Source organism: Strix aluco, chromosome Z (assembly GCF_031877795.1).
Source record: "Strix aluco isolate bStrAlu1 chromosome Z, bStrAlu1.hap1, whole genome shotgun sequence".
Classification (NCBI taxonomy): domain Eukaryota; kingdom Metazoa; phylum Chordata; class Aves; order Strigiformes; family Strigidae; genus Strix; species Strix aluco.
The window spans coordinates 17,931,310-17,956,415 of NC_133971.1; the positions used below are offsets into that span (position 1 = coordinate 17,931,310).

General features: G+C 44.1%; 2 protein-coding genes across 8 annotated transcripts; one reads left to right on the plus strand and one right to left on the minus strand.

Annotated features, from left to right (window-relative positions):
• Positions 1 to 2,106: 2,106 nt before the first annotated feature.
• Positions 2,107 to 11,952, minus strand: DNAJA1 (DnaJ heat shock protein family (Hsp40) member A1). The gene is made up of 8 exons (XM_074811979.1): positions 11,691 to 11,952; positions 11,323 to 11,500; positions 10,092 to 10,196; positions 9,769 to 9,996; positions 8,250 to 8,364; positions 5,349 to 5,464; positions 4,684 to 4,784; positions 2,107 to 3,391 (listed from the first exon to the last, which is right to left on the minus strand). The coding sequence occupies exons 1-8, from the start codon at positions 11,820 to 11,822 to the stop codon at positions 3,173 to 3,175; spliced, it is 1,194 nt and encodes a 397-aa protein (XP_074668080.1). The 5' UTR covers positions 11,823 to 11,952; the 3' UTR covers positions 2,107 to 3,172.
• A 205-nt stretch (positions 11,953 to 12,157) lies between these two features.
• Positions 12,158 to 23,775, plus strand: APTX (aprataxin). 7 transcript variants are annotated; one of them, XM_074812951.1, is made up of 8 exons: positions 12,158 to 12,279; positions 13,430 to 13,566; positions 14,487 to 14,533; positions 16,974 to 17,294; positions 18,803 to 18,862; positions 21,597 to 21,823; positions 23,024 to 23,127; positions 23,428 to 23,775. In XM_074812951.1, the coding sequence occupies exons 2-8, from the start codon at positions 13,437 to 13,439 to the stop codon at positions 23,580 to 23,582; spliced, it is 1,044 nt and encodes a 347-aa protein (XP_074669052.1). In that variant the 5' UTR covers positions 12,158 to 12,279; positions 13,430 to 13,436; the 3' UTR covers positions 23,583 to 23,775. The 7 variants fall into 7 exon arrangements, with proteins under 7 accessions (XP_074669052.1, XP_074669058.1, XP_074669056.1 ...); XM_074812957.1 differs by lacking the exon at positions 12,158 to 12,279 and adding an exon at positions 12,528 to 12,698; XM_074812955.1 differs by lacking the exon at positions 12,158 to 12,279 and adding an exon at positions 12,564 to 12,601.
• Positions 23,776 to 25,106: the final 1,331 nt, after the last annotated feature.

A 25,106-nucleotide genomic window follows, 5' to 3' on the forward strand; every position in this document is an offset into this window, starting at 1 on the left:
TGCCAGCAATCAGGGTGGTTGAAGTCCCTCATTCTTTGGGCACTATAAGAGTGCTCATCTTACCTCCTAAGAAAACATGGAACATGGCATTTCTTTTTCTGTGGTTTTGGAAAAGGATGGCTTAAATAAAGCCTTGCTTCTCTCAGTGTGCTTTACCAATGCTTTGAGCACCAATCCGACACAAATGGAAGCAGGATCATGTCTCCCCAGATGAAGCTGCTAATGAAAAAGTCATAGGACAAGTTGCTTTCCTGCTTGACCTTGTGTCACACTGCAAGTTCAAAGCAGATTTGGGATCACTCAGCCCTGGGCTGAGCAAACTTCTTGCACTACTGCTGTGTAGCAGGTAGACAAAGCACAGGGAGGAGAGGACAGTTAGGGCCCTGAAGTCTTTACAGGCAGAAGCGAAAATGAGAGCAGGCTCTTAAATGAGTCTGCAGTGGGCGTTCTCAGTTTCACAGCAAACCTGTGGAATAATGGAGCTGCTAGATTTCTGGGGAAAAAACAGGCCCTACATGCCTGGCACACAATGGAAAGAATCACTGTAATAGACTATAAGCTTGATGATATGAATTTGGTGTTGTTGAAACTGAAACACTGGAAATAATTGCAAACATCAATTCAGGTTCTGATAGGCTGGATTACTACGCTGGTAGTTATGGAAGCAGCTATTTTGTGCTACTGTATCCTCAATTTCTACACCTGCCCATTCAGTTCATTCCCCAAAATGGGAAACTGTATCCCACACAGAGCAACAAGAAATCACAAGAGTCTTATTTTTCAGTGGCAGAACACGTTTTGCTGCTTGCCATAGCTTTATGATACTCAGAATATCATGAGAAAACTTAAGAAGCTTGGAAGAGTCCATATGTTAGACTTTCAAGTGGGATATTGAGTATAAGTGCTGGGTCCTCCTTCTTGCTACCTCTTGCCTTCATTTGCTAGCAGTTTTTGCTGAAGGATTACGCTACTGCTGTCAGTGTATTTCTTTGGGACATAGCATTTATGCCAGTCACCAGCTCATTTCAAAGCAGAATACTAAACTGGTGGTTACTGCTGCCCTTCCTGCATTACTAGACGCATCTTTCCCTGGGCTGCTCTGCAAAGGCTTCTGGAGGCTTCTGGTCAGCCACCCTCATAGAAGCTAGACCTGGTCTATTCTCTAGACTAGCTGTGCTGTCATCAAGCATGAACCAGGATTGGCCACCATGGTCTTCAGAGTAAGTCAAGAACAGAAAAATTACCTCAGCTCTGTTGATACAGCTATGGGTGTGGTGAAAGGAAAACCAGTGTCCCTGGGAAAAAAGGGGTATGGAATGTTTTTTATATAATAGAGTCATCTGAAGCAAAACAATATCCCATTGCCTCAAGGCACTGCACTGAGTTTGGTTTGCCCTTAGCAGTTTTGATCCAGTGGCTACAGAAAAAAAAGAAACAAAGGTGCTTACTGAACTGAAAACAAGTAGCATATTTTAGTTGAAGACAGTTCTGCGGGTAGGATTCCTTTCTGTTCCTCTCCTTGACTCAGCTAACTGTCTTAAGTGATAGAGCAAAGGCTCCTGTTGGTCACATTTGTACAGCTCACTGACGAGCTTGTCCAAGTAGAATTTGGAATGACACTTTGCATACCGAATTTTATTCCTGCTGAAAGAAAGAAAAAAAAAAGCAGGTGAAACACACAGGGGATTCCTATTCTGTAGGTACCTGAAAGGGAACTACATTTGAGGTACAAAAACCATGGTACCCAGCTGCCTTTATAAATTAAAACCTGTAATGCTCACAAGAGCTAAAGATGTTTTCTAAGACTAACAATTTCCAGATATTCAAGTTACAACACATGTACTGTCACATAGCCGCTATTTCCAGGAAGAAAAACTGACTTCTTTGTGACACTTCTGCTTCAAAGCAGTATGAAAGGCATAAGCTCTGTCCCAAGCCAGATGGTAGAACAAGACTAAACTACCACACTAGAGGTTAAATCTGGACCTGTCTTCTCAGCATGTTTTCTGAAAGAAGTTTTTTGCTAAGATTTTTCTGTGAATAGCTGTCTAAAAAGAAGGGGGTGGTGTCTTTAAACCAACATCTGGTCTAAGAAAAGAGGCAATGAACAATTTTGTAATTATATTGGAAATGCTTCATCTACAATAATTAGAACATTCATACAGAATTTTCCAGAGTCAGCTTAAAATAACGCACACAATACATTAACTTCAGAGCATCCTAGATCCATCAGTTGGTTGTATTCACTGACAGCGACTTTCTCATCTGCAGGTTCACGTTTGCCCAGCAACAGGGCTGATGCCGCTTTCCATGACACACCACTGAGGGGTATGTGATTTCAGTAATCAAGGTGGAAGTCAAGTTTCACAAGCCAGCAGGCTGACAGATTCCAAACTACATCTGTGCTGATAAAGCCTGGAGGTTTTTACTCATGCGCGGTAGCAAAGGAAGCTCCTGCAGCAGCCAAGCAACCACTGGCTCTGTAGGCAGTATGGTGCAAGACAGCAGCCAAACAGTAGTCAGCAATGAACCAAAGCAAGCTTCACATCTAGCTCCAGGGTCAGGACCAAAGCTGGCAGAGGGACTATTTGACTGTAACTGCAGTAGCTTTGGAGAGCTTGTGGATTGTCTCACTTTAATGGGCCTGTGAAGACTGACCACAGCCATGTCAGCTTCACACTGTGTGGTTGTATTAGAGCCAGTCCCTATTTAACAAACACCAGTACAAGCCCAAAACATTAACATGTTATCCTAACTGGTACAAAACTTAACTATATCTTACCATGAATTATAAGTACTTGTGCATACTTATATTAACAGAGTATAAGATCTAGAATTCCTAAAAAGAACACCACAGAATCTTAGTTTAAGCCTGGGCAATTGCACACATACAGGAATTACAAGGCTTGGAATAAAAGACAAGCAAGTAAGGGAGTTTTCTTGACCAAGAGGCAGGGTGAAGTGCAATCAACTTCATTTGAGCTTGCATCCTGAAGCTTTATATAAATTGCAAAGTCAGTTTAATTATTTAGTTTATTTCTTTATGTTTTTAGAAACAACTATGGCTGGATAGAACAACAAATAGCAGGAAGGGAGCGTGAACTGCTTGTAGTCCTTCACTCATCCACTAATGCATACAAAACAAGCATCACAAAGTTATTCACTGGCCCATTTACGATGTCTGACATTGCACACCGCCTCTAGGGTGATGCTCATCATCCTCATAGACTTCTCCGTTATAGTGGTGTCTTCTTTTTTGAGATGGATCAAAGTCCACTAAATCCACTTGTTCCATTTCCTCAGTTTCTTCTATTTCCTGCCTTGTAGGTAGCAGTTTTTCAAGTAAAGACAGCTTATCTGAGGAGAGGAAGCCACTCTCTGGGAAGTTCACCTGAAAGCAAGAACTCTGGTTACTCAAGTCTGCCTGAATTGGTCTTTTTCTATCCCACTACAGGTCAAGTATCTGCCAAAGTCAGCTTTATCATCACAGTTGACTTAAACCCAGTGCTTAAAAATAAAAAAAAAAAATCTAAGTCATTAGGCTATTTTTTAATGCCTGTGAGAAACTAGCTTCTAATTCTGGCACCTTAACCAAGTCTTAGCCAACATTTCTTCTGTCTCAAGCTGCCCTCCGGAATCACCCTAGAAGCAAAGCACAGGATACATTAACATTAGCCATATGGTCGCATCTCCTCTAAAACCATAGCAGACAGTGCCTGCTGCCACAGTTCTCAACATTAGCTTCTCTCCAGAGAAGAAATCAGCATCTTCCAGCCTAATCCTTTGCTCCAGCACAGGGGAAATTACTAGTCCATCACGACGATAAAACATGATGAGAGAAACTAAAGAACATGTCAAGCTGCCGTGGTTTAAACCCAGCTGGCAGGCAAACACCACGCAGAGCCACTCGCTCACCCTCCCCTGGCCCAGGGGATGGGGGTAAATTGGAGGGGTGAAGGGAGACTTTAGGTTGAGATAAAAACAGATTCATAATTGAAATAAAGTAAGAGAAAGTACAAGCGGGTAATGCACAATGCGACTGCTCACCACCTGCTGACTGATACCCAGCCCATTCCCGGCTAGCGATCCCGAAATACCAAGATCCAGCAATTGCAATCCCAGAAGCGAGAGACAACCCCCTCCTTCCTAGCCGACCCCTCTCTATATACTGAGCATGATGTTACATCATATGGAATATTCCATTGGCCAATTTGGGACCAGTGCTCTGGCCGTGTTCCCCCCCAGCTTCTTGTACACCTGCACACGGGCAGGACATGGGGAGTTGGAGATTCCCTGATGTCTCAGCAACAACTGAAAACATCAGTGTGTTATCAGCATTCTTCTCGTACCAAACCCCATACTGAATCCAAAACACAGCACCACTCTAGCTACTAAGAAAAATGAACTCTATCCCAACCAAAACCAGGACACAAGCAAATGGAAATTCCAAGCTATCTGAAGAAACTATTCTGGTACTTAACATACTTTCAGCACTGAGTGCTTCTCTTTGAACTGTAATTCCGTTTGATGGATTACATGTTGTCACCACTGTCAAAAACAAATACCAAACCACAACATCTGATAATTGTTATCTCTTCTTGATTGAGGTAATGCTTAGAGGTTAGATTTTGGATGGATATTCAAGTGCTGAACTGTGACATGGAAGTAAGTTGATGCACTTACCCTGAATTCTATGATCAGACGTCCTTTTTCATATGGTCTGCGATAAATTGGCATACCTTCATTCAACACACACTTAATAGCCCCATGCTTGACAACCTGGCCTAAAAAAAAAAAAAACAAACAAAAAAAACCAACAAACCACACCAAAAAAAGGAATGGATCCATGCAGGCAACAGAAATAGCTGTAGTTTTTAACTCCCTTGAATATTTATGTAACCTTCTACATTGTGTTAGACAGCTACACCAACATGTAGTAGTCTAATAGGGACTTACTGCCAGGTTGACATCTACATTACATTCTTGTAACCTTGTTATGCTTCCCAGAGGAAGCATACTTACAAATTTATTAAGTGCTCCATCAGTTCCAAGGCTGAAAAAGTGGTTTTCAGAGACCCACGGCCTTCAAGTCTCATGAGGTATCCTCAGGATACAAGTATGTCCATGAGGTAAGGTCTGTTACTATATCATGCAAAGAGAAAGTTACTGCTGACTGCTATCCAAAAATCCCTTTTTATTTAAAGATTTGTGCTGCAAAGACTAGGAAAAAAGCTTGATACCAGCATACATCCCTTGTGCATCAAGATGGGATGTTTCTGTTCCTTTAAATTTCCAGCTTACGTTCACTGTTTGCTTGGACTTCTAGCAGAAAGCAAACCAACACTTACCAGGATGGGAGGTAATAATAATAGTTCTATTATCCAGCGTTGTGATAGGCTTTTGAAAGCCACACAGTGCTTCAACCAGTTGAATATCCATAGACATCAGAAGGTCTTCATCTCGTCTAAGGCAGAACCAATCAAAAACAGTTACAGAGAGGGAGAAGCAGTAAAAGGACCATACCAAACTTCAGTATTTACCTTGGCAAGGACAATAAAGCTGCAATTTTAATAGAAGCACAGGCAATTAACTGAATATTGATGCAGCATCTCAAGTGAGCAATTACAGGAATGATATCCACACTGAGAGCCATTACTGATCAAGTCTAGCTATACAAGGTGTAGAAGTGTTTATTGAAAAATACTGCAAGGCTGTGAGACAAATTGTAACTCCCCAAAACAGGGCCTAAGAGAAACAGGACTGCAAGAAAAAACAGCCTGAGAGAGGTAAGGGATGGGGGAAAGCAGAGGCCCTCCGAGCAGAGGAACGTCTCAAACGCTTGCAAGTAGCAAAACTATAGTGACGGGGTGGATAGCGTGGAGTTTGGAGCTGATAAGGTGGCCTGGATAGCACAGGATGCGGCTGGAGGAGGGAGCCCTGTGCAGACAGGATGGTTCTGCTCTGGTGCATCTTGTAAAGTTTCAAGGGCCATCTGTCTGGTGAACGACCTTTGCTTCATTATCCACAAAATGCATATTAAAGTCGACACCCCTGCATATGTTAATAACGATCAACAAGATCATGCTAATTACATCACCCCATGAAGCACCTTACCCCTCCCCATCCATGGGATATGTAGGTATGTGGGTTGACCTAGGGGACGGACCCAAGGAAAGTGGGTATAAATCGAGGCAGGGTGAGGAGTAGGAGCAGGAAAGAAAAAAAGAAGACATGAAGAAGTGAAGAAGACAGATGCATTCCTGATGAACTTGGACTGGACCAACGCAGGAACCCAGGCTGGTGATCTCTATTTCTCTATTCTATTGCCCTCCTTTCCTTTTTCTCTTTTCCCTCACTACCATTAAGTTATTGCTTGCTCTAACTCTTTATATACTTAGCCAATTATTGTGTATCCTATTAGTACATTGTGGGAAGTTAATAAATGTCTGGACTTTGAGACCTGTCTTAGCATTGTCCACTCCGCTGGGGATTTATGAACCTGAGTCACTTGTCTCCCTTGTCTGAGCAGGACCTGACAAAGGCTCACTTGCATCCACTTTCAGTTGACTGCTCCTTCCCAATTCTAGAAAAAATTTATCTCTCAGCCTCCTAAACATTGCAACTGGGACAATTAATACCTTCCTTTATGCAGATTAACACTTCCTTAAGTGCATCAGATAGCTTTATATTACTCTGTTACACTTGCTTTCTGAAGATCTGGTACTAGGTAAGTCTGAACAGATGATGGCTACTCTGGGTTATGACGAAAGTACCATCTAGAAAGCACTAAGAGGTATCAGGAGGAGATAATGTAATTGTTTTAACTGCCTATTCTGACTTCAGTATGGCAGTGCTAGCAGTATCTGCATGCACTGCATAGTCAAGGGCTACAAAATCCTCCAGCCTATTCAAAGAATCTAGTTATTTCACTCACCCTGTTTTAAAGGTCTCTGGGAGAAGACTTGCCTGAAAAGTTAATTTTAGACTCTGACAGGAGAGGGGGAACATACCACGTGTCCCAGAGCAACATGACCCCACAAGACCAGTTAACATTAAGGGTTATCTAAGGACACTAGCACTGAAGGCAGTAGGCAGAATGATGGACTGGACAAAAATAAGCCAGTGGAGTTGTGACTTCCAAGTCCCAGGTAACCATGCAAACAGTTTGTCCCGAACTGTCCCTTTGGCATAGGTGATTCAGTATCTGGTTTCACTGTAAGTTAAGAAAAATCAGCTGAGTAAGCTTATCCAAAGCAAAAAGAACTCATTCTTAGCCTGCGAGCTTAGCGTTCTTTGGCACAGATTTCTGGCACCAACTTCCAGAGCTCAGTACCATACAGGACAGTCAGGCAGACCAGCTGCAGGTTTCCCAAGAACCTTTGACTCACTGTTCCTATTTACAAGTACTTATCAGTGGTTGTTTTTGAGACAAATCCTTTCTCTAAATCCACTGATTCCTTGTTACTGCTACGAACAGAAGCAGTGAGACACCAAGCACAACACATTTCTGCATGATGCCCAGTGTTGCTTTTAACTGGACCTAAATGTACTGGACAGACTCATTCCACAAACCGTAACTTGAAACAAGGAGGCTTGCAACACCAAGCAGTACCATCCAGTAACATGAAATATTTGAGACATGGTCAATGCTGCTTGAGTCACTTTTGCTTTCGCAAGAAAGAACAGACAGGACTGATTACCCTGCCCAGTGCACTCCGGCAGGAAATGGAAGTGTGGGAAACCACCTTTGGTCAGAAGGGTGCATGCTGTATTTCAGTAAGTTTGTCATAAATAAATCCCTGAGCAAAAGTGAACACACTAAGTTTTCTGTGCCTTGAAGCCAAGTGGGCAATGAACAGCTGCCTACATGAAATGGTAATTTTCTGAGGTAATGGAATGCTATCCTAAAATATCACAAATATTCACATCTATTAAGCAAAATCTCAGGATTTTAACAGTTTTTAAAATTTGGGATTTGTAAACTCAGTAACTGTAACTGGTTTTGTTTGCCTGCCATCCCCTTCCACTGTCAAAGCTCACATAAGAATATCGTGTGCTACTAAAACACGAGTGACTGGTACTAGTTGTACCAGCATTCCTGCAAACCTCAGTGCTCTCTTGGTCACCCAAAGTTCTAGCCACATGTCCTATCTACTGGTATTTTCAGTAGAGAAAAGGTGAGTGGTAACCAAGGAATCACACAGACAAGCATCTTGAGAATTAATACAAAGAACTTCCAGAGTTTTTACCTTGTAAATAGAGAGTGGTCTTTTTGATCCAAGACAATAATGATGTCCCCTGGCTCTAGTCCTGGCTCTTGGTCCCCTTCACCATGGAATGTTATTTTCTGACCATCCTTCATTCCTATTGCAGAAAACAAACACATATTTTTTCATATTTTTAAGTGAAAAACAGCAATAAGAAATACTTTTATAGGCACAAGCTGGTACCAGGAAATCTCTGGATCTTTAAATTAGAACATCTGGACCTTTCCTTGAAGCACTCAAATTTTTTTTTTTAATCCACTGACAAATCCAACAGTGGTGCTAACCTCAACTATGTCAAGACTATTAAGCTTAACTGTAGTGAAAAACAGCCACCTGCCAAGATAAAGTCCTCAAGGGAAACATTATCAAAACTGCTTTCATTAGATGCACAAGTACTAAAAAAAAGAAACAGTGCATGCAAAATACATTCTGAGAACAAGTGACCAAGCAGCTTTTATAAATCTGCAGTTTTAAAAAAATATGTAGCAGAGCTACTTATGAAACACCATCTCAGTGCCTGCTGAGTGCAAGAAACACTCTCCCCAGGATTGTAACCATCACAGAAGAAACCCATTTCACCCACACAAAACTCTCCACCATAAATTCCAGCTGTCTCATGCTAGCCTACAGCAAGTTTTTCTATAAGGAAGGGAAAATAAATTCTTCTCAGTAATTTCCCTGTTTAAAATGTCAGTAATATACCCTACTAGTCCTCATATTTAATGCTACTGTAGGATTTTCCCTGTTAAAAATAAATCCAGGCATTGTATAAGGTGTGCTTACACATACCACAGTTGCAAGTGATAATCAGGCACAAGTCTGTAGAAGCCATGTGCTTGTCAGCTTGCTCTATCTTACAAGCTGCACTACAGAGACTTCTCCCACCAGCTTTTGAGCGGCCTCCTCAACAGAGATGCATTTAACACTCAATACTGTTGTGTTCACCAATCACTGCGAGGGTTTGTGTACTGAGTTGCATTTTGCCAGGCAAAGACTCCCTGCACTGAGCAGTGCTGTCAGGGTTGCGTAGCAAACAGTTCTAAGCATGAGAGGCTTAGCACTGTCTCTGCACCGTATTACTATAGCAGACCTGGTTCCCCTTCACACTGAAACACAGTAGAAGTGATCGGAGTCTGCAGGGAAAACTTATTAGTCAAGTTAAGCCAACAAGTGATGAGTTTTATTTTAATCTGTCCAGCTACCTGATCAAGACTCAGGCTTACAACGTTGCTCAAAAATAATTCACCGCTTATAATACTGCAGGTTTTAGAATTAATTCTTAGTTATGTGCACAGGTATTAGATGCAAACAGAGAAGTAATCAGCTTTCTCTAAAAAGAAGTCTACTTTTTAAAGGCAGCAACAGGCAATTTTGCTTTATATGTATTCAGCAGTGTTACTCACCAAATCAACACCATGCATTTACTGAAGCTTCTGTTTTAGTGCTGCAAAGTCAGTAAATACATCCAAGTTCAATACTTCATCTTAGTAAGACATCTCACCTTTGTCAATGTGAACTTCTAGTATCTTCTTCTCTCTCACAATTTTTCTGCCAGTGCAGCTCTTACACCGGTCCTTGGGGCTGATACGCTCCCCATGCCCCTGACACTCCATACACACAGACTGGATTTGTTGCACCATTCCTGGCCCAATCTGATGAATTCTGATCTGCATACCTGTTCCTCTGCAATTAGGACAGCATTCTACTGCACCTTTCTTACCACCACGACCTGAGAATGAAAATTGGAGACAGATGGTTATGTGCTGCCAGAAAAGAAACCCAAAAACTTTAGAAGCAACTTGTGTTTATTTCAGCTTCAGTTACCTTCACATTTGTCACAGATAACATTCTTCTGCAGAGCAAGTTTCCTTGTTGCACCATTGTACATATCTTCTAAACTTACTGACAACTGATGGACCACATTTTTGCCTGCAAAAGAAAACAGATATTTACTCAAGTTTGAAAGCTTGGTCTCCCAAGTAATAGTAAACTTCCCATGTCACTATGCTCAAGTCATGATAAACCAAGTATATGAGCTTTAACACCCTGTTTTAAAATAGCTTTATCTTGTTTTGCTGGTATTAGTCAGTAACCCCTTCCTATCCGATGTCAAATTAGGTAACAATTCTAATGGCTTTGTCAATAACACTATTCTGTTAGAGGTAGTCAGTAGAATAAGCTTTCTATGAAACAATAACAGAGACACTTAAGTTTTATAACACAGGACTTCAATTTTAACACAGTGACTGAACACATCTCCTACAAGGAAGCGGGAGACGCTGTCTAGAGTAAGCAAAGTACTTTCTTCTTCTCACCACGGGACTTTCTGGAAACTGAATTGAGTAATTAAATTCTTACACTCAGGAATTAATTAGAATTCCAGCTACTGTAGGCTTAATTTTGTGAAGAATACCAAAGTTCTGGCTTACTAGGCATACTTTGATAAAACACTGTAACATTTTAACACAAACCCTTTTTAATTCCCTTTGTCACCAAGTTTACAATAAGTGACAGGGTCAGCACCACTCTTAACCAGTTTGTTTAACACTGGAGTCCTTCTCAGTGTAATTAACTGGACTTTAATTTCTGAGCAGTATTTTACTGCAACTTCAACTCAATTCCACTGAACAGTACGAGAAAACAAAAAAGTTTCACACACCGAACTTGATTTGGCTATTTTATTTAGACATAGTTACTTATGGCAACTTAGTTTAAAAACTTTTAAGCTTTGTTACCGTTCTGTTTCCTGTTCAGCCTAACAGCAGCTGGGCTTACACTCAGCTAAAGGCTTTCCAAACATGAAATCTGGTTAGCTATTAACAAGAGACAATACACAAGAGACCAAACTACCACACTATGAACCAAATGCCCTCCCCTCCTTGTTTCAGGTGTTAAAGGCTGGAAACATTGTCTCCCATTTTGAGATCAAGCCTGTAACTTCATTTTAACGCTGTTTAAAGCCTTACATCCACAGCATTCCCCTCAGAGACTTTAATCGCGTCTACCACAGCGATTATGCTATAAAGCCTAGGAGTGCTGGAAAATAGCACGTTACCTCGTCTCTCTCTCTGCATCCTCCCACCGCCGCCAAAGAACATGTCAAATATGTCCATCGGTGACCCGAAACCACCACCAGAGCCACCCTCTTTGATGGCCTGCTCGCCTCCTTTGTCATACAGGTCCCTCTTCTTTGGGTCTGACAGTACCTCGTAAGCTTGGGAAATCTGCTTAAACTGCGAGAAACATACATCCTGTCTCAGACACCAGTGCCTTGAAAGCCCAAACAGCACCTCGGCGAGCCCCCAAGAACCCCCGGCCACCTTCCCGCTCTCCCCAAACCCTCCCCAGCCGGACCCCTCATCCTCCGTGTCAGCACCCCCCGGGGCAGGCGGCCCCGCAGCCCCGTCCCGTCCCGCCGCCGACCTTCTCGCCCTCATTGGGGTTCTTGTCAGGGTGGTACTTGAGCGCTAGTTTTCGGTAGGCCTTCTTCAGCTCCTCAGCGGAGGCGTTGGGCTTCACGCCCAGCACATCGTAGTAGGTAGTCTCCTTCACCATGGTGGAGGGCGGCCACTGAGCAGCGGGCAGTCCCGCACACCGCGGCGGCTGCTCGCCCAGCGCCGATCGCGACTTTTCTGGAAAGTTCCGAGCCGGTCCCGCATCCGGGCGCTTTTGAGCCGGCACCGCTCCGCCCCGGAAGTCCCGCCCTGCCGGCCGCCGCGCTTTGGAGCGCGGGCAGCCAATAGGGGTGGGAGGCGGAAGGCGGCTGGCCAATCACCGCCGCTCCCCGCCGGCCGAGGCAGCCCGCTGACGCCACGCCCGGCGTGCGCGGGCCGCGCCCCGCACTGCGCCTGCGCCGGGCGGGCGGCGGCTGAGGGCGCGGGGGCGGGCGTTGCGTGTCGGCGCTCTGCCGCCGCCTCGCGTTGTCCGTGTGCACCGGGCAGGCGCTACCCCCGGTACCTCCTGCGCACGGCGCGGGGCCGTTCCTTGCGGGGAGGCACCGAGCCGCGGGCGGGTACGCAGCGGCACCTCGTCCGCCGCCTTTCCGGCCCCGCTCCGCACATTCTACCCCTCCCCCCGGGGGGGGCCTGGTACCGCCGGGCGGGGTTCCCGCGCAGGCAGCCCGGCATGCCACTGCGCCTGCGCCGAGCCCCGGCGCGCGCGGGCCGGGGGCGCCTGCCTGCTTGGTTACGCTGGGCCTGCGCTGCAGCAGCCCATTGGCTGGGACAGGGGCGGCGCGGGCGGCCCGCGCGCGCGGCGGGGGCGGGGCGGGGCCCGGGTCCCCTCCAGGCCGGCGGCCTGCGGCGGCGCGGGCCGGTGGCTGACGCCGTGCGGCGGTGGGACAGGGGCGCTCCCGGCCATCCGCATCGGCTGTGGGGTGCTGGCGGCCGTGGCTGTGTGCGGGGCCCCCGCCCGGGTGGTGGGGCATCGCGGGTATAGGCGGCGCCCTGAGGCGGGGCGTGTAGTGAGCGGTGGAGGGGGCCCGTCCTGAGGTGCAGGCCGACGGGGCGGTGCAGCTGGGTGGGACGGACTAGCCCCTCGTTTTTCTCAGTGTGTGACAGTGGTGGGTTGCTTTCCACCGGGATAAACTCACCACAGAGTTGAGATTAGGAGCGTTTAGCCCCAAGCACCAGACGGGGGGGAGGATGCGGGATCTTTACTGTCCAGAGTCAGGTTGGTGTAAACTTGAGGGCCCGGTTTCGCGGCATGGTCCATCTGCAGACTTGCTGCATGAACCTCTCCCCCTCCCTCACCTTCTCGGTCTTCAGCCACTTTCTTTATTTTGGTGGGTAAATAAATCGCTCAGATCAACTCTGATTCAGTGGGAAACAAACCACTTTTTTTTTTTTTTGTGGGTGGGCTTTTCTGTCAGATGGAACTGTTGATCCAATTGATTTTTCCTGTATATGATCCGTGGATGTGAGAATATATGGTGATGTAGAAGGAAGGAAAATAGGATTGCCCTTTTAAGAGCAGCTTGCTCTTAGGTCATGCTAGTGTTAACAGCTGTGCTTTGCCTTGAATTTCAGAAACATGAACCCAGTTAGCAGAAGTGACTGAGCTAATGAATGGGCTGGCAACAGAACTCCTGGACCCCCTTCCACAGGAGGGTGACCCATCGGGAAGCTGCATGTTAGTAACATACTCTTTCTTTTCCTCTACAGCACAGTGATGCGTGTGTGCTGGCTCGTGGGGAAAGAGAAATGCAGTCAGCGAATGAAACTGCCACACTTGGAAGCAGTTGTAATTGGGCGTGGCCCAGAGACTGGGATAACAGATAAGAAGTGTTCACGGCAGCAAGGTAAGGTTTAGCTCAAATCCCACTTTCTACATGCAACAGCAACCAAACTTGTGAAGATACAGCATTCTTGTATTTGGCTAAATTACAGTGAAGCTAATGGACCAATGTTTTGGCCTAATTTCTAAGCCTACTTTCAGCAGGGTCTAAAAGGAAAATAATTTTTTTCTTGAAATTGAAGCAGGCTTTCCTTAGGCTTGTTTCTGCCGTCACTGACTTATGGTCCCCTTTCTCTCGATGGTCCATAGCATTGCCTGGTTCTTGGAAGTCATTGTTCTTGGAAGTTTTTTTTTACAAGCACTTATGGAGATCTCTGGGTCCTAAAAAATCAGAGGAGACACCTAATAACAGGCTTACCTTCGTAAACTAAGACATTGAACCTTAACATGAGTCCCCAGGCCCGCAGTCATGTTCCACTGCCTAATGTCTTGCTTTGTGAGTGGCTCTTCATCTTCCTAGTCTTCCACCAACTGATTTTTAATATGACTTTTATTAATATGAGTTATTTTATAGATGCCCTGGCAGAATATGTAAAAACATCTGTGGTCTATAAAATACTCCCCTTCACATCTTTCCTGCCTTATCTTCCCTCTGGACACAGTGAGAATAGCAAGAATGTGTAGAAGACTTCCACAGATTTCACCTTTATTCTGCTGGTCCATGATGTGAAATACATGCAGTAATTTTGCTGATCCATGATGTGCAGTACTCAGGTGTGGCTCAGTGTATGGGTTGGTTCCATTTTACCTGTGGTCTGGGAAACAGAGGATGAGGCAGAAGTATTCTTTGTGTACATTCACAGAGATCAGCTTCAGAAGGTAGCAGATCTTAAAATACAGGAGTGTTTTCTGCAAGAGCTGGTTGAGCAGAGTTCTGGCCTTTTTATTTACACTGTTTTGTGATGCTTTGTTCTTTCTTTCCAGTTCAGTTAAAAGCAGACTGTAACAAGGGGTATGTCACAGTCAAGCAGGTATGTTTTTAAATGGGTGTACAATATTTCTGATACTAACTGGGATGGTTGCTGTACTTAAACTCCACAAATGCTGCAAGTGATGATTCTGATCACCGGGTCTGTAGGGCCTGAAGCTGTTCTATGGCTGAGGAGAGCATAGCAAGTGGCCCTTAGAAGGGATCTGCCTTTTTATTTTGTTTACCTCAATGGAAAGACTGCACTAGTCTCAGGCAACCAGGGTTGTAGCATCAGGGAATGCTGTTGTGAATCCTCAAGTTGTTCTTCCAGGTACTATGGGAGATTTTGCAGTTCTTCCCCTAAACTTGCTGATCTGCCTCCTGATCCTTAAACTTCTAAAGCTGAGTCAGCCCTTCATTTTAGGTCATAATTGGTTCTTGTGTTAATGGGACTGAGCAGTTGTGGAAGGTTTTTGTTTTGATGGCTGATAAAGCCGAAGGTGTGGTCACCTCTGGGATGGGATGGGATGGAATGTGAGACAGCACTGAAGGCATTCTCATGTTAGTAACTGGATGGATGTAGGCCTACTCTCTCATACTTAGGAGGACCAGTATCCCTGAGATAGCATGAAGGGAAAATTCTCTGGCTTCAGTGCTGGAGTGTGTATGTGTGCCTGCAGCATCAAGCATATGTGGACAACACATCAGCGTCTTTTGCCTACTGAGAAGTAGAGGAGTAACAATCTTCTGTCAAAATGCCTCCAGAGCTCAGTAAGCACAGGGACCCTACCAGAATCTGGTGGATCTGGCAAAGATCTCTCAGGCAGTTTTTCATAGAAGTCAGCCTTAGCCACAGTTTGAATACTGTGCTACTTGAAATCTCAGCACTGGGAATACTTTCTGGCAGTGGGTGCTAGCATGTTTTTGCTGCCTGCTCTAGAGTTGCTTCCCAGGTGATTTGTGTGTGGCACAGGGTTCCAGTGATCAGTTGTGTGGTAGCGTATTGGCCCAGGGGATGTGAGGTGTACTTGACTTGAGTGAAACTGCAGAACTGTAGACTGAAGAGATCCTGACTGGGATCAGGTGGGTGCTTCGTCACAGTGAATACCAAGTGATGAGAGGCACAGTGCTGTCTTGCGAAGCAGGCACGTATCTCAGTGATAAAGCTCCAAAAACATTCTGTGACAGAGTTTATCAGTCACAGGGAAGAGCTGTTTTCCTAAAGCTTGTTTCATGCATAAACATTAACCAAAAGCATTTTGCTGAAGATGGAAACTCCTAATTTCACTAGGGTCACCCTCATTCATGATCAGGCAAAATTCATCAATCAAGCAGTCACTGTAGGTTGCCCATGTCACTTTGTGTTACCAGTTATGCCTGAGACAGAAAATGTATTGCTTTTCAATTATCAGCTAAACTTCAGGTAGCTTCTCAGTCTTTAAAACACTGTTTTGAGGGGAACATTATTTTAGAGTTGAAAAGAGCTATAAACTGATGCGGTGAGAGAGATAAAAATTTGACCTTGCTGTCCTAATTTTCCACTAGAACAGAATAAATAACAGAGCTGCTTTTGTGAAAGTATAAGATGCAAAATGAAAATAAAAGTATTAAAATACAGATAGGCTGGTATATACTTTGCACAAGCTGAGGTGGACGGAGAGGTTTAGCTTTTCAAAGGAACAGGCAGGTTGTCACCATATTTGAACAGAGTCTTCTGTGGGCTGAAGTAAGGTTATCACATTTGGCTTGGGAAATTAAAAAGAGACAGGAGGAGCAAGGAGTATATTCCTGTGTAAAGGACTCTTCTGGGGGCTCAGAGATACCTTTTTCCTGATTTCCCCCGCCCCCCCCCCCCCCCCCCCCCCCCCCCCCGCATGAGAGGGAGTGTATTGCAAGTGTTAGCAGTGGGCTATGCTTGGTGAGCCAGCGGTTATGAGCCTGAACTCCTGTTTCTATTGAAATGAGCCAGGGGACTGTGCTTGTGTATTTGAAAGCAAATGTGTTGATGTGACAGCATGTGGTAGAAACAGAAAATGTAGTAAAAAGGAGAAGAAAGAGAAAGTAAAATAATTTGAAAACAGGAAAACTTCTGGGGATGATTGGACTGAATATAATAGTTGTTATTATAAATTATTGTTATTAGAAATAATTGTTACTAAGACTGTTATTTTAACGGTTGTTTAATAGGTTGTGAATTTTTTTTGAACAAAGCGCGGCACAGGTCTTGCTGTTACTCTGTAGTCAGCTGCCACAGCACTGTCAGGTCCCTGTGACACCATGCTCCTGAGGGTTGTGTGCTGACAGCTGTGATTGCAAGACTGGGACACAGAGAGGTGTCTCCAGCACTGGACTTCCCTGGTCCTCTAGAGCGGGTTGGTGTGAGGAGGGGGTGCAGTGAATATAAAATGCATTTGTGTTCCAGGATAGTGATATTCCAGGACAATGAAGTGGTAGTTACAACATCATCTGCTATTTTTTTTTCCTTTTTCTCCCTACCAAAGATAGGAGTCAACCCAACTAGTGTTGATCTCGTGACTATTGGCAAGGATGAAGAGGTGAAAATGAAGCCAGGCCAAGTTCTGCATATTGTGAATAAACTTTACCCCTACACAGTGCAATTTGCTGAAGAGTCAGGGAAAACTATTACAGAAACAGAAGAGAAAATACAAACCGATGAGGTGCCATGTGAGGACTCCTGCGAGAATGATGATGTAGAGCTTGTGCCCAGAAAAACAATGAAGATGGAGGTGGTGGGCACACAAGGCAGTTCTGCAAATCCCAAGCCAAGCAATACTGGTGTATCTCCAACTTCGAGCAAAAAGGCAAGTGTATTGGTATTAGTACTTGTGCTGTTTCTCCTGGGGTAGTCTCCTCCATCAGGGCTTTGGTCTTTTACTTTTGTAGGTACTACTGCTGGGGAGATGTCTCAGGTGAACACAGATCCTCAGAGCATTCACAGCATGTGAGCTGACATGCACTGAGGCAAAGACTCTGCTCCTGACATCACTCAGGTCCTGAGAAAGTTACCTGGGACCCATTCTAACGTGTGCTGGGGGGTGTGTGTGCAGGGGCTTGCTTCTGGTGCCTGAGGATTTAATCTCTGGTTCCTGCTGCAGTTTCTGCTAGAAGAACAGTTCACATGATCTCAGTTTAGCTGGAGTCACACAAGGATACTGTGATGGCTCTTGAGATGAAATCTGCTGTGTTACAAATAGAGCAGTGGTTATCTAAAAGCTTACGCACAAGAGAATGGAACAACTTGACCCTACTTTTTTTTTTTCTTTAATTACTCTCCCTCCCACCGCCACCTCCGCCTGCTTTGGTCATTACTTTTGGTAAAACCATGTTTAAATTAATGAATGTTACCAGCAAAAAAATCTTTTGAAAGGGAGTTATTAGCCCTGCTCACATGGACAAAGTAAAAGACTGCTTAGTGCATCTGAAACAATGCAGTTGCTGGTGGAGAAGGCACAGAAATAAAACCCCTTAGGACAAAATTTCAGTCCCAGGTTGTGGTGGATTGACCACTTCATTTCTGAACTCAAACTGGTTATATTAGGGCCAGATTTGTGGTGGTATGAGTAGGGAGACAAGACAATTCACATTGTTTCTCTGCCAGCACTATTAATAATTAAACATCTTCCTCTATAACAATACGATGAAGCTCATCGTTAATAATGCCTGTAAAGGGATCTGAACAGATAAAACATCTGTTTTGAAAAAAGTGCACTTGAGACACCTTCTGTTAGGTGTTCAGTAACCAAGTTAAGAGATCTCTGCTAGTGTTGGCTTGATCTCCTATGCCTTTCTTGTTTCCTGTACAAGCCACTCCTTGCACAATATCAAAAAATAAATGCATCTAAGAGTAGGGCTGCACACCACAACCACTTTGTTCTGTGTAGAGCAGCGTGTGGTAGGACAGTTAATGGACATCCTTGTACTTCCTTTGGCCCTTGTATCCACGAAGCAGAGTGTATTGTAGTAAAATAATCTGTCATCAATAATAATCAAGGACTGTGCCATAACATATGTGTGCAAATTATTAAATTCAAACAGATCTAGAACTCCCATTTGGAATTTGTTAAATTTCCAAACCTGGAAAGAGTTAACTTTGAATCTTAACCAGTATCTTGTTAAAAGTTTTCAAAAGTAGCTTTGTGGGGGCAGTTGGAGCAGATGTGTTGGCATTTACAGAAAGGAGGTAATTCAGATGTCATTCAGCTGTTATTTTACTGCTGTATGCTAATGAAAGTACTTAACTGAATGCTTTAAAACATTTAATCGGATTCTTAATTATCTTGTAAATTATTTTTTTCTTTCTGTGCTTTAGGAACCTTTAGGACACTGGAGTCAGGGTCTAAAGAGCTCCATGCAAGATCCAAAAATTCAGGTGAGAGCTGTACTTTACAGTAGTTCCTGTTTAACAAAGTTGAATGAGCTTGCTTTCTTCCTCTTACAGTTTAATGATCTGATTAACCAGTGGAGTACTGCATAAGGACTGAATTGTTCTCGCATCTCTCCCTGTAGCAGCATTAATTTGGGAGTTTCTACTATACTGATTTTGCAGAATGTCATTATCTTAATTATCTTTGACCTCCCTACACTGTGCAATTTGCCCAACAGATTTCAAAGAGGTTGTTGCGAGAGCAGGCAAGTGGTACAGTTGCTTTGTTTCCTCAGGGAAACCAACTAAAATGGGGGTGTAGTTTGAAGCTGAGCAAGTAGCAGAGGTTCCTGTTTTCTGGCAGTCAGCGCTGCCTTGTTTCCAAGCATGGTGCAGTTCCCTGGTTCCCAGGAAACTCTTCACTGCAACACCTCTGTGCCAGCTGACAGGATGTGACCCCTGTCTCCTCCTCCACCCGGTTTCTTTGTACCAACAGGAATTTCCTGGGTGGTTTCTTTTAACCTGCAGATGCTCCAGATGCACCTCCCTCCCCCTGCTTCTGTGTGGCTGCATAATGGTTTTCCTTGAGCTCTTTTTTTGTTGTCTACTGCGTGCTTTTCTGGAGGTCAGACTCAAGATGCAGAAATCTGACAAAGGTCTTCGTGGCTGCACTGTATACACACTTTCTCATTACTGTATTCTGAGAGAGCCCTGAGAAAATCTTCACTATCCGTGTATAGAAACTACTTTCATTTTATTTTTAAGTTAAAGCAAATATATAGGCAGCTCCTTCTCAAAACCAAGCTTTTTAGCTCAAATCCAAAATGGGGAGAATGATCTCCATCAGTATTCCACTGTCTGGCAGGGTAAGGCCTGAAACTTGGGTCCATTTAGCTTGGGTTTTGGCTGGCTGGCTGCTGCATGTCCACCTTAACAAGAGTATGTGTTCAGGAGGACGAATTTCACAGACACCTGTGATACTTGGTTCTTGAAATCACTGAATAATTTCAGTTGGAAAAGGCCTTTGGAGGTTACCCTGTCTGACTGCTTGCACTCAGCGATTGCCCCAGTCTTTGTCTATTTGAGCTATTTCCAAGGGCAAAGATCCCACAGCTTCACTGGGCCCCTTCAGTTGATGAACACCCTCAGATCACCCTCAAGCTGAAAATAATTTCCTTGATAACTAATCAGAAGGTCCCTCTTTCTTGATTTTTTTTTTTTTTTTTAAATTCAAGTCTAAAGTGTTGAGTAAGAGTAAGAGAACTGGATGCCCATTCTCCTGGTGGTGCCAGCAGCTTCAAATGGGTATATGGGAAATGATAAAGCTATTGAAATACTTGCTTACTTTTTAATCATGAAGCTTAATCTTCATCCCTTAAGCAGAGTTTCATATAGCACTTTTCAAGACAGTGCTTTCCAGACCCAGAAGCTAACCTGGTTTTAAAACTGTTCTTTGAATGTTAGAACACAAATAACTGTTTGTGACTTAGTGTTAGCTTTATTAGTTGTGCTTCTGAACCAAATATGCAAACAATAGAACTCCTATCTTTGCTTTTTAATCAAATATTAAATAAATGGCAATATTTCTTTCTTCTGAAAACACTTGATCATGATCCTGTTCGCACTGGCTCCATATGCAGACACTGATGTGTGTATATAAAAATATGACAGCATCAACCAGTCTTGCTGCTGAAAGAATCAGTCCTGTGATTTATGTGCTGATAAAATTTTAATCTTCCTTCATGTAGAGCAAGACTGATCAGCTCTGTATATAAACACATGACAATAATTAGCAAAGATGACAAAGACATCATCCATCTCTCACCAATAGATGCAGTGCTAAGAGATCAGAGATGCAGAACACAGTTCCTGCTTCTGAACCTGACAGATTTTTATTGCCAGGGGCAGGTTACCTGCCCCCCTGTTCTCCACCTGCTTTGCTACTGTTTCTCTTCATCAGCTGCCTCCAATTGTTGCAAAAGGCAAAACAAAATGAAAACAGGGAAAGAAGGGCATGATAGATAGGAATCTGTTCTTCTGGTGAGTGATCTTTACAAAGTAACACATTGGGTAGCACGAACTGAAATAGCTCAGACTTGAATGTTTTTGTAACACTGACGGAGGTCTGCAGGGCTGAGCACACTATTTGTAGCACCTCTGAGACTTGGGTTTCACTCCAGAAATCTGCAAAGGACGAGGCAGTCCAGTGCACTTCTGTGTGCTCTATATTGAGCACAGTGCTGTGATTTTTCTTTCAGTGACTGCAAAGCTTGAATGTAGCCTGATGGAAGTAGTGTTTCCTAGACCTCACTGGTATCTGAATCCAGGTGATTTTCAAGAGAGTTCATATTCACATGTAGCGATGGTCAATTTACTGCTATGTCAGAATAGAAAGCTTTTTCCTTAAAGTATATAAAGAGGGATGCTGGAACATCTCCCCGTAGCTGTCTGGTGCGTGGTATGGAAGTGGGCATGTATCCTGGACCAGCTTAGTTCCAGCAAAAGTCCTCCTTGAAGTGGAATGCTGTGCTGCTTGATATTTCTTTCCATATAGTAATCTTTCCTGGATTTTTTCCTGGCAGTCCCAGTTGCACTAGCAACACGTATGTGTGCTTAGGGACTTCTGCAACCACAATAGGACATGCAGATGTCTTACAGCAAAATCCACTAAATATAGTGCTTATAGAAATAAGATATTTAACTTTCAATCAGTAAATAATCTAGCTATTTGTTTTGCAAGGTTTACAAAGATGAAAAGACTGTCGTCATCAAGGATAAATATCCCAAAGCACGTTACCACTGGCTTATCTTACCATGGGACCCCGTTTCAAGCCTGAAGTCAGTCACCAGGGACCATCTTGAGCTCCTGGAACATATGCATGCAGTTGGGCAAAAAATGATCGAACAGTGCCCTGCCAGAGAGAGTCTCGAGTTCAGACTGGGTTACCATGCTATCCCCAGTATGAGGTAAGACCTACATGAGTCATCAGGTGGGGACCCTGTTCTCCCAGTTATACAGATTTGGGGCTAAATCTGTAACATGATCTGGCATTGCTAAAGTACAGCTAATCCTCCTTGTCCTGGTTTAGCCAGGATAGGGTTAAGTTTCCCCAGCAGTGGGGGGAAGCTCTAGCTGGGTTATTCATATACCATGCTGACGTCACCTCCGGGCGCCAGAGCGCCAGAGCGGGAAGAATCGGTGATCACGTGGGTTTGTGCAGTTGGTCCTCTCACTGCTGTATCGGTACGTACCTTGCTCTGTTCATTGTTATTACTGTTACTGTTATTGTTGTTGTTGTGTGTTGTGTTGCTGTTGCACTGATGTATTAAACCTCTCCTTATCTCAGCCCTGGGGCTTTGTATTTCACTCCCTTTGTGGGGGAGGGGCAGTGGCCGTGTGGTCTCAGACCCCGGCAGGGGCTAAACCACCACACTCCTAAACACTACAAACAGGTCAGTGTCGTCCCGTGGATGCAGCTGTGCACACGCTGCTGTGTACATGCCAATGGGCTACAGGGGCATCTGGGTCTGGTGGGAAATGCCTCTTGGGTTGCCCTAGCAGAGCTCTGGAGCTGGGGCTACAGCATGCGGTATGCCTGTGGCCCAGTCCTAGCGACACAGGCAGCGTTGCCAGTGGGCAGGTGCTAGGGCAACCCCCTCCCAGGGCGCCGGGCTTGGATCAGGGAGGCTCTTAAGCCTATCAAGTCCTGCCTGATCCTGATCAAAGATTTGAGTCTTTTGTGTAAGTAGGTGCTGATCTTAGAGCATCCAAATGCCTGTGGGTATTGCAGTCAGTGTTCCTAAGTTGTTCTCCAGTTCTTGGATCAACTGATCAAGTTGCATTCAGGTACTTTACAAAGTTTAAACCTTTGGTTTATTAAAACCCCTGTCTCTGCCTTTCTGGAAGCACAGTATAGACTAGTTAGGGGCCAATGGAATATTCACACTTGTGATTCGACTGTTCAGGTGAAATGCTTGGCATGAGGCAGGGCTTGCAGAACAGACTGGGTTTCTTCTGTCGCAGGACTATGGGTCAAACATGGTAAGACTGATCCCTAAGGCTGGCAGTCCGACTGCTGAATCATGTTTGCAACTGATACTACTGCAAAAGAACTTTGAACATTAACATTATTCTTCTTTCTTATCTATGTAATATATTTGTTTCAGTCAGCTACATTTGCATGTAATCAGTCAGGATTTTGATTCTCCAGCACTGAAAACCAAAAAGCACTGGAACTCTTTTACTACAGACTACTTCTTAAACTCTGAAGGTAATCATTAGAAAAGATATTTCATAACATACAATCCTGGTTGTGGGTTCTGACTTCGGGCTTTTTTTCCAAACAAATGTGTAAGCCGTAAATTCTATTGTAGTAAGTGAAAGGTTGTATGTAATTTGAAGTATTGGGGAATAGCACTAAGTAAAAGTCAACTGAATTTTGTGACTGGTTTAAATTAGAATGCAGTGATGACGTGCTGTGCATGCGAAGCAGCGCACAGAGATTCTGCAGTGTCATGTGTTCCATGATGCTACATGGTCCAAATAACTCTGGTCTCTTATTTTTTTTCAGATGTGATAGAGATGGTACGAAGCAAGGGAAAAGTGATGGTGAAAGATCATGTCTCTGAACTTCTCAAATTGCCCCTCAGATGCCATTGTTGCAAACAACAGCTGTCCACTATCCCACAGTTAAAGGAACATCTCAGGAAACATTGGCCAAAATGACTTTGCAAAAAATCATCTTACAATCTGTCTTCAGATTTCAGGCTAAAACAAAGACCTCAAAATGTTAGTGGACATGTATGCTTTTTGTTAACTGGAATGTGGGGGAAAAGTAGCCTGGAAACAACAGCATACTAACTTTGTAATAGCTTAGACAAAAAAAGCCCCATAAAATAAAGTGACTTCTGAAATGAAAGGTGTGTTTGCAGCTTTGTTGTGGTACTGCCACACTAATCTGTATGTCAGCTGAAGTCTGGAAGAAGTGTTTGGTTTAGATGAAAGGATTTATTTTCTCTCAGAAGCTGAGGCACATGAGCCCAGATCTAGGTTTCCACGGAGAAAGTAAAGAAACTATTACTTAGACATCTTTCTCTTGATGTGTTCTGCCCATCGCTGAAGTTTCTTTCAAGTGGTAAAGTTGCAGAGGCTGGTGTGGCTGACAGCAAAACTGTCAAAGAAATGTACTGAGAGTGCATGGGAAGGAGCATCAGCAACCGTGTCCCCACTTCACTGTGCCACACCATGGTGTGAAGATTTCAGTGTTGCTGAGCTTCCCCTTAGCTGTGGAGCAGGCATCGCCCCTCAGCAGGGTGCCAGGGTAGGCGCTGCTCAGGATCTAAGAGAGGCAGCCTATCTTTTTTGTGTACATAGATATATTTAATAATTTATAAAAATACATGTAGAATAGGCAATGACTAGCTTTACTGCTCCCCAGAGTAATAAGCTATCAAGGTTTGCAGTTGCTTGGCTGTGTATGTTGAGATTGGTACAGTAATTGTGTGGTTTAATGCTGCCCTGTTTCTCCACATGGGGATTGTCGTTAGCCTCTATCATCTGATTGTTATCAAGGTGTGAACTCCCAGATAGGCAGCAGCAGAGTAGTAGTAATAAAAATCTGTTTCTGCATCCAGAACTGATTTGCAGGGTTCAATTTCATTCTAAGCCCAGCTTTGACTTGTTAAGATGCCCTCTGGGTGAAATGGCTTTCAGTAAAAGAGCACACAGAGCTTTTGTTATAGAAGGAAAAGTGCTGTTCATAACTTGATAATGTATTCTGTGGGGAGGCGGTGTCCTCTTCTGTGCCCCCATGCAGCAGCGTGTTATCACACACACTCTGATGGGGCAAACAGTGACCTGTTGCTGCTGGAAAAGAACAAAGATGTTCCTATAGTGGAATGGGGGACAGTAAGGGTGGGGGGCTTGCTGTGGCCTAATTTCAAACACCAGTCACACTTTAGTTTTTGCTCACATTAATATGCCTTAATTTAGAAAGTAAAACTTAAAAAAACAAAACCAAAACAATGACAAAAGCAAAGCCAGCCTAGGGCTTCACTCGACGCGGTCAAACTAGGGCTTGATGTGGCTGGCCCCAGAGGTGAAGCAGTGCTAATGTTTAGCAACAGAACTATTCTGGACCAAGAGCAGTTGCACATGCTGGAGAACCACGCTCTTCATCACATGGCAGATGCAAGCCAGAAAGAAAAGTCATGTTGCTTCACAGTGAAATGCACTGTTTATGCCCCACAG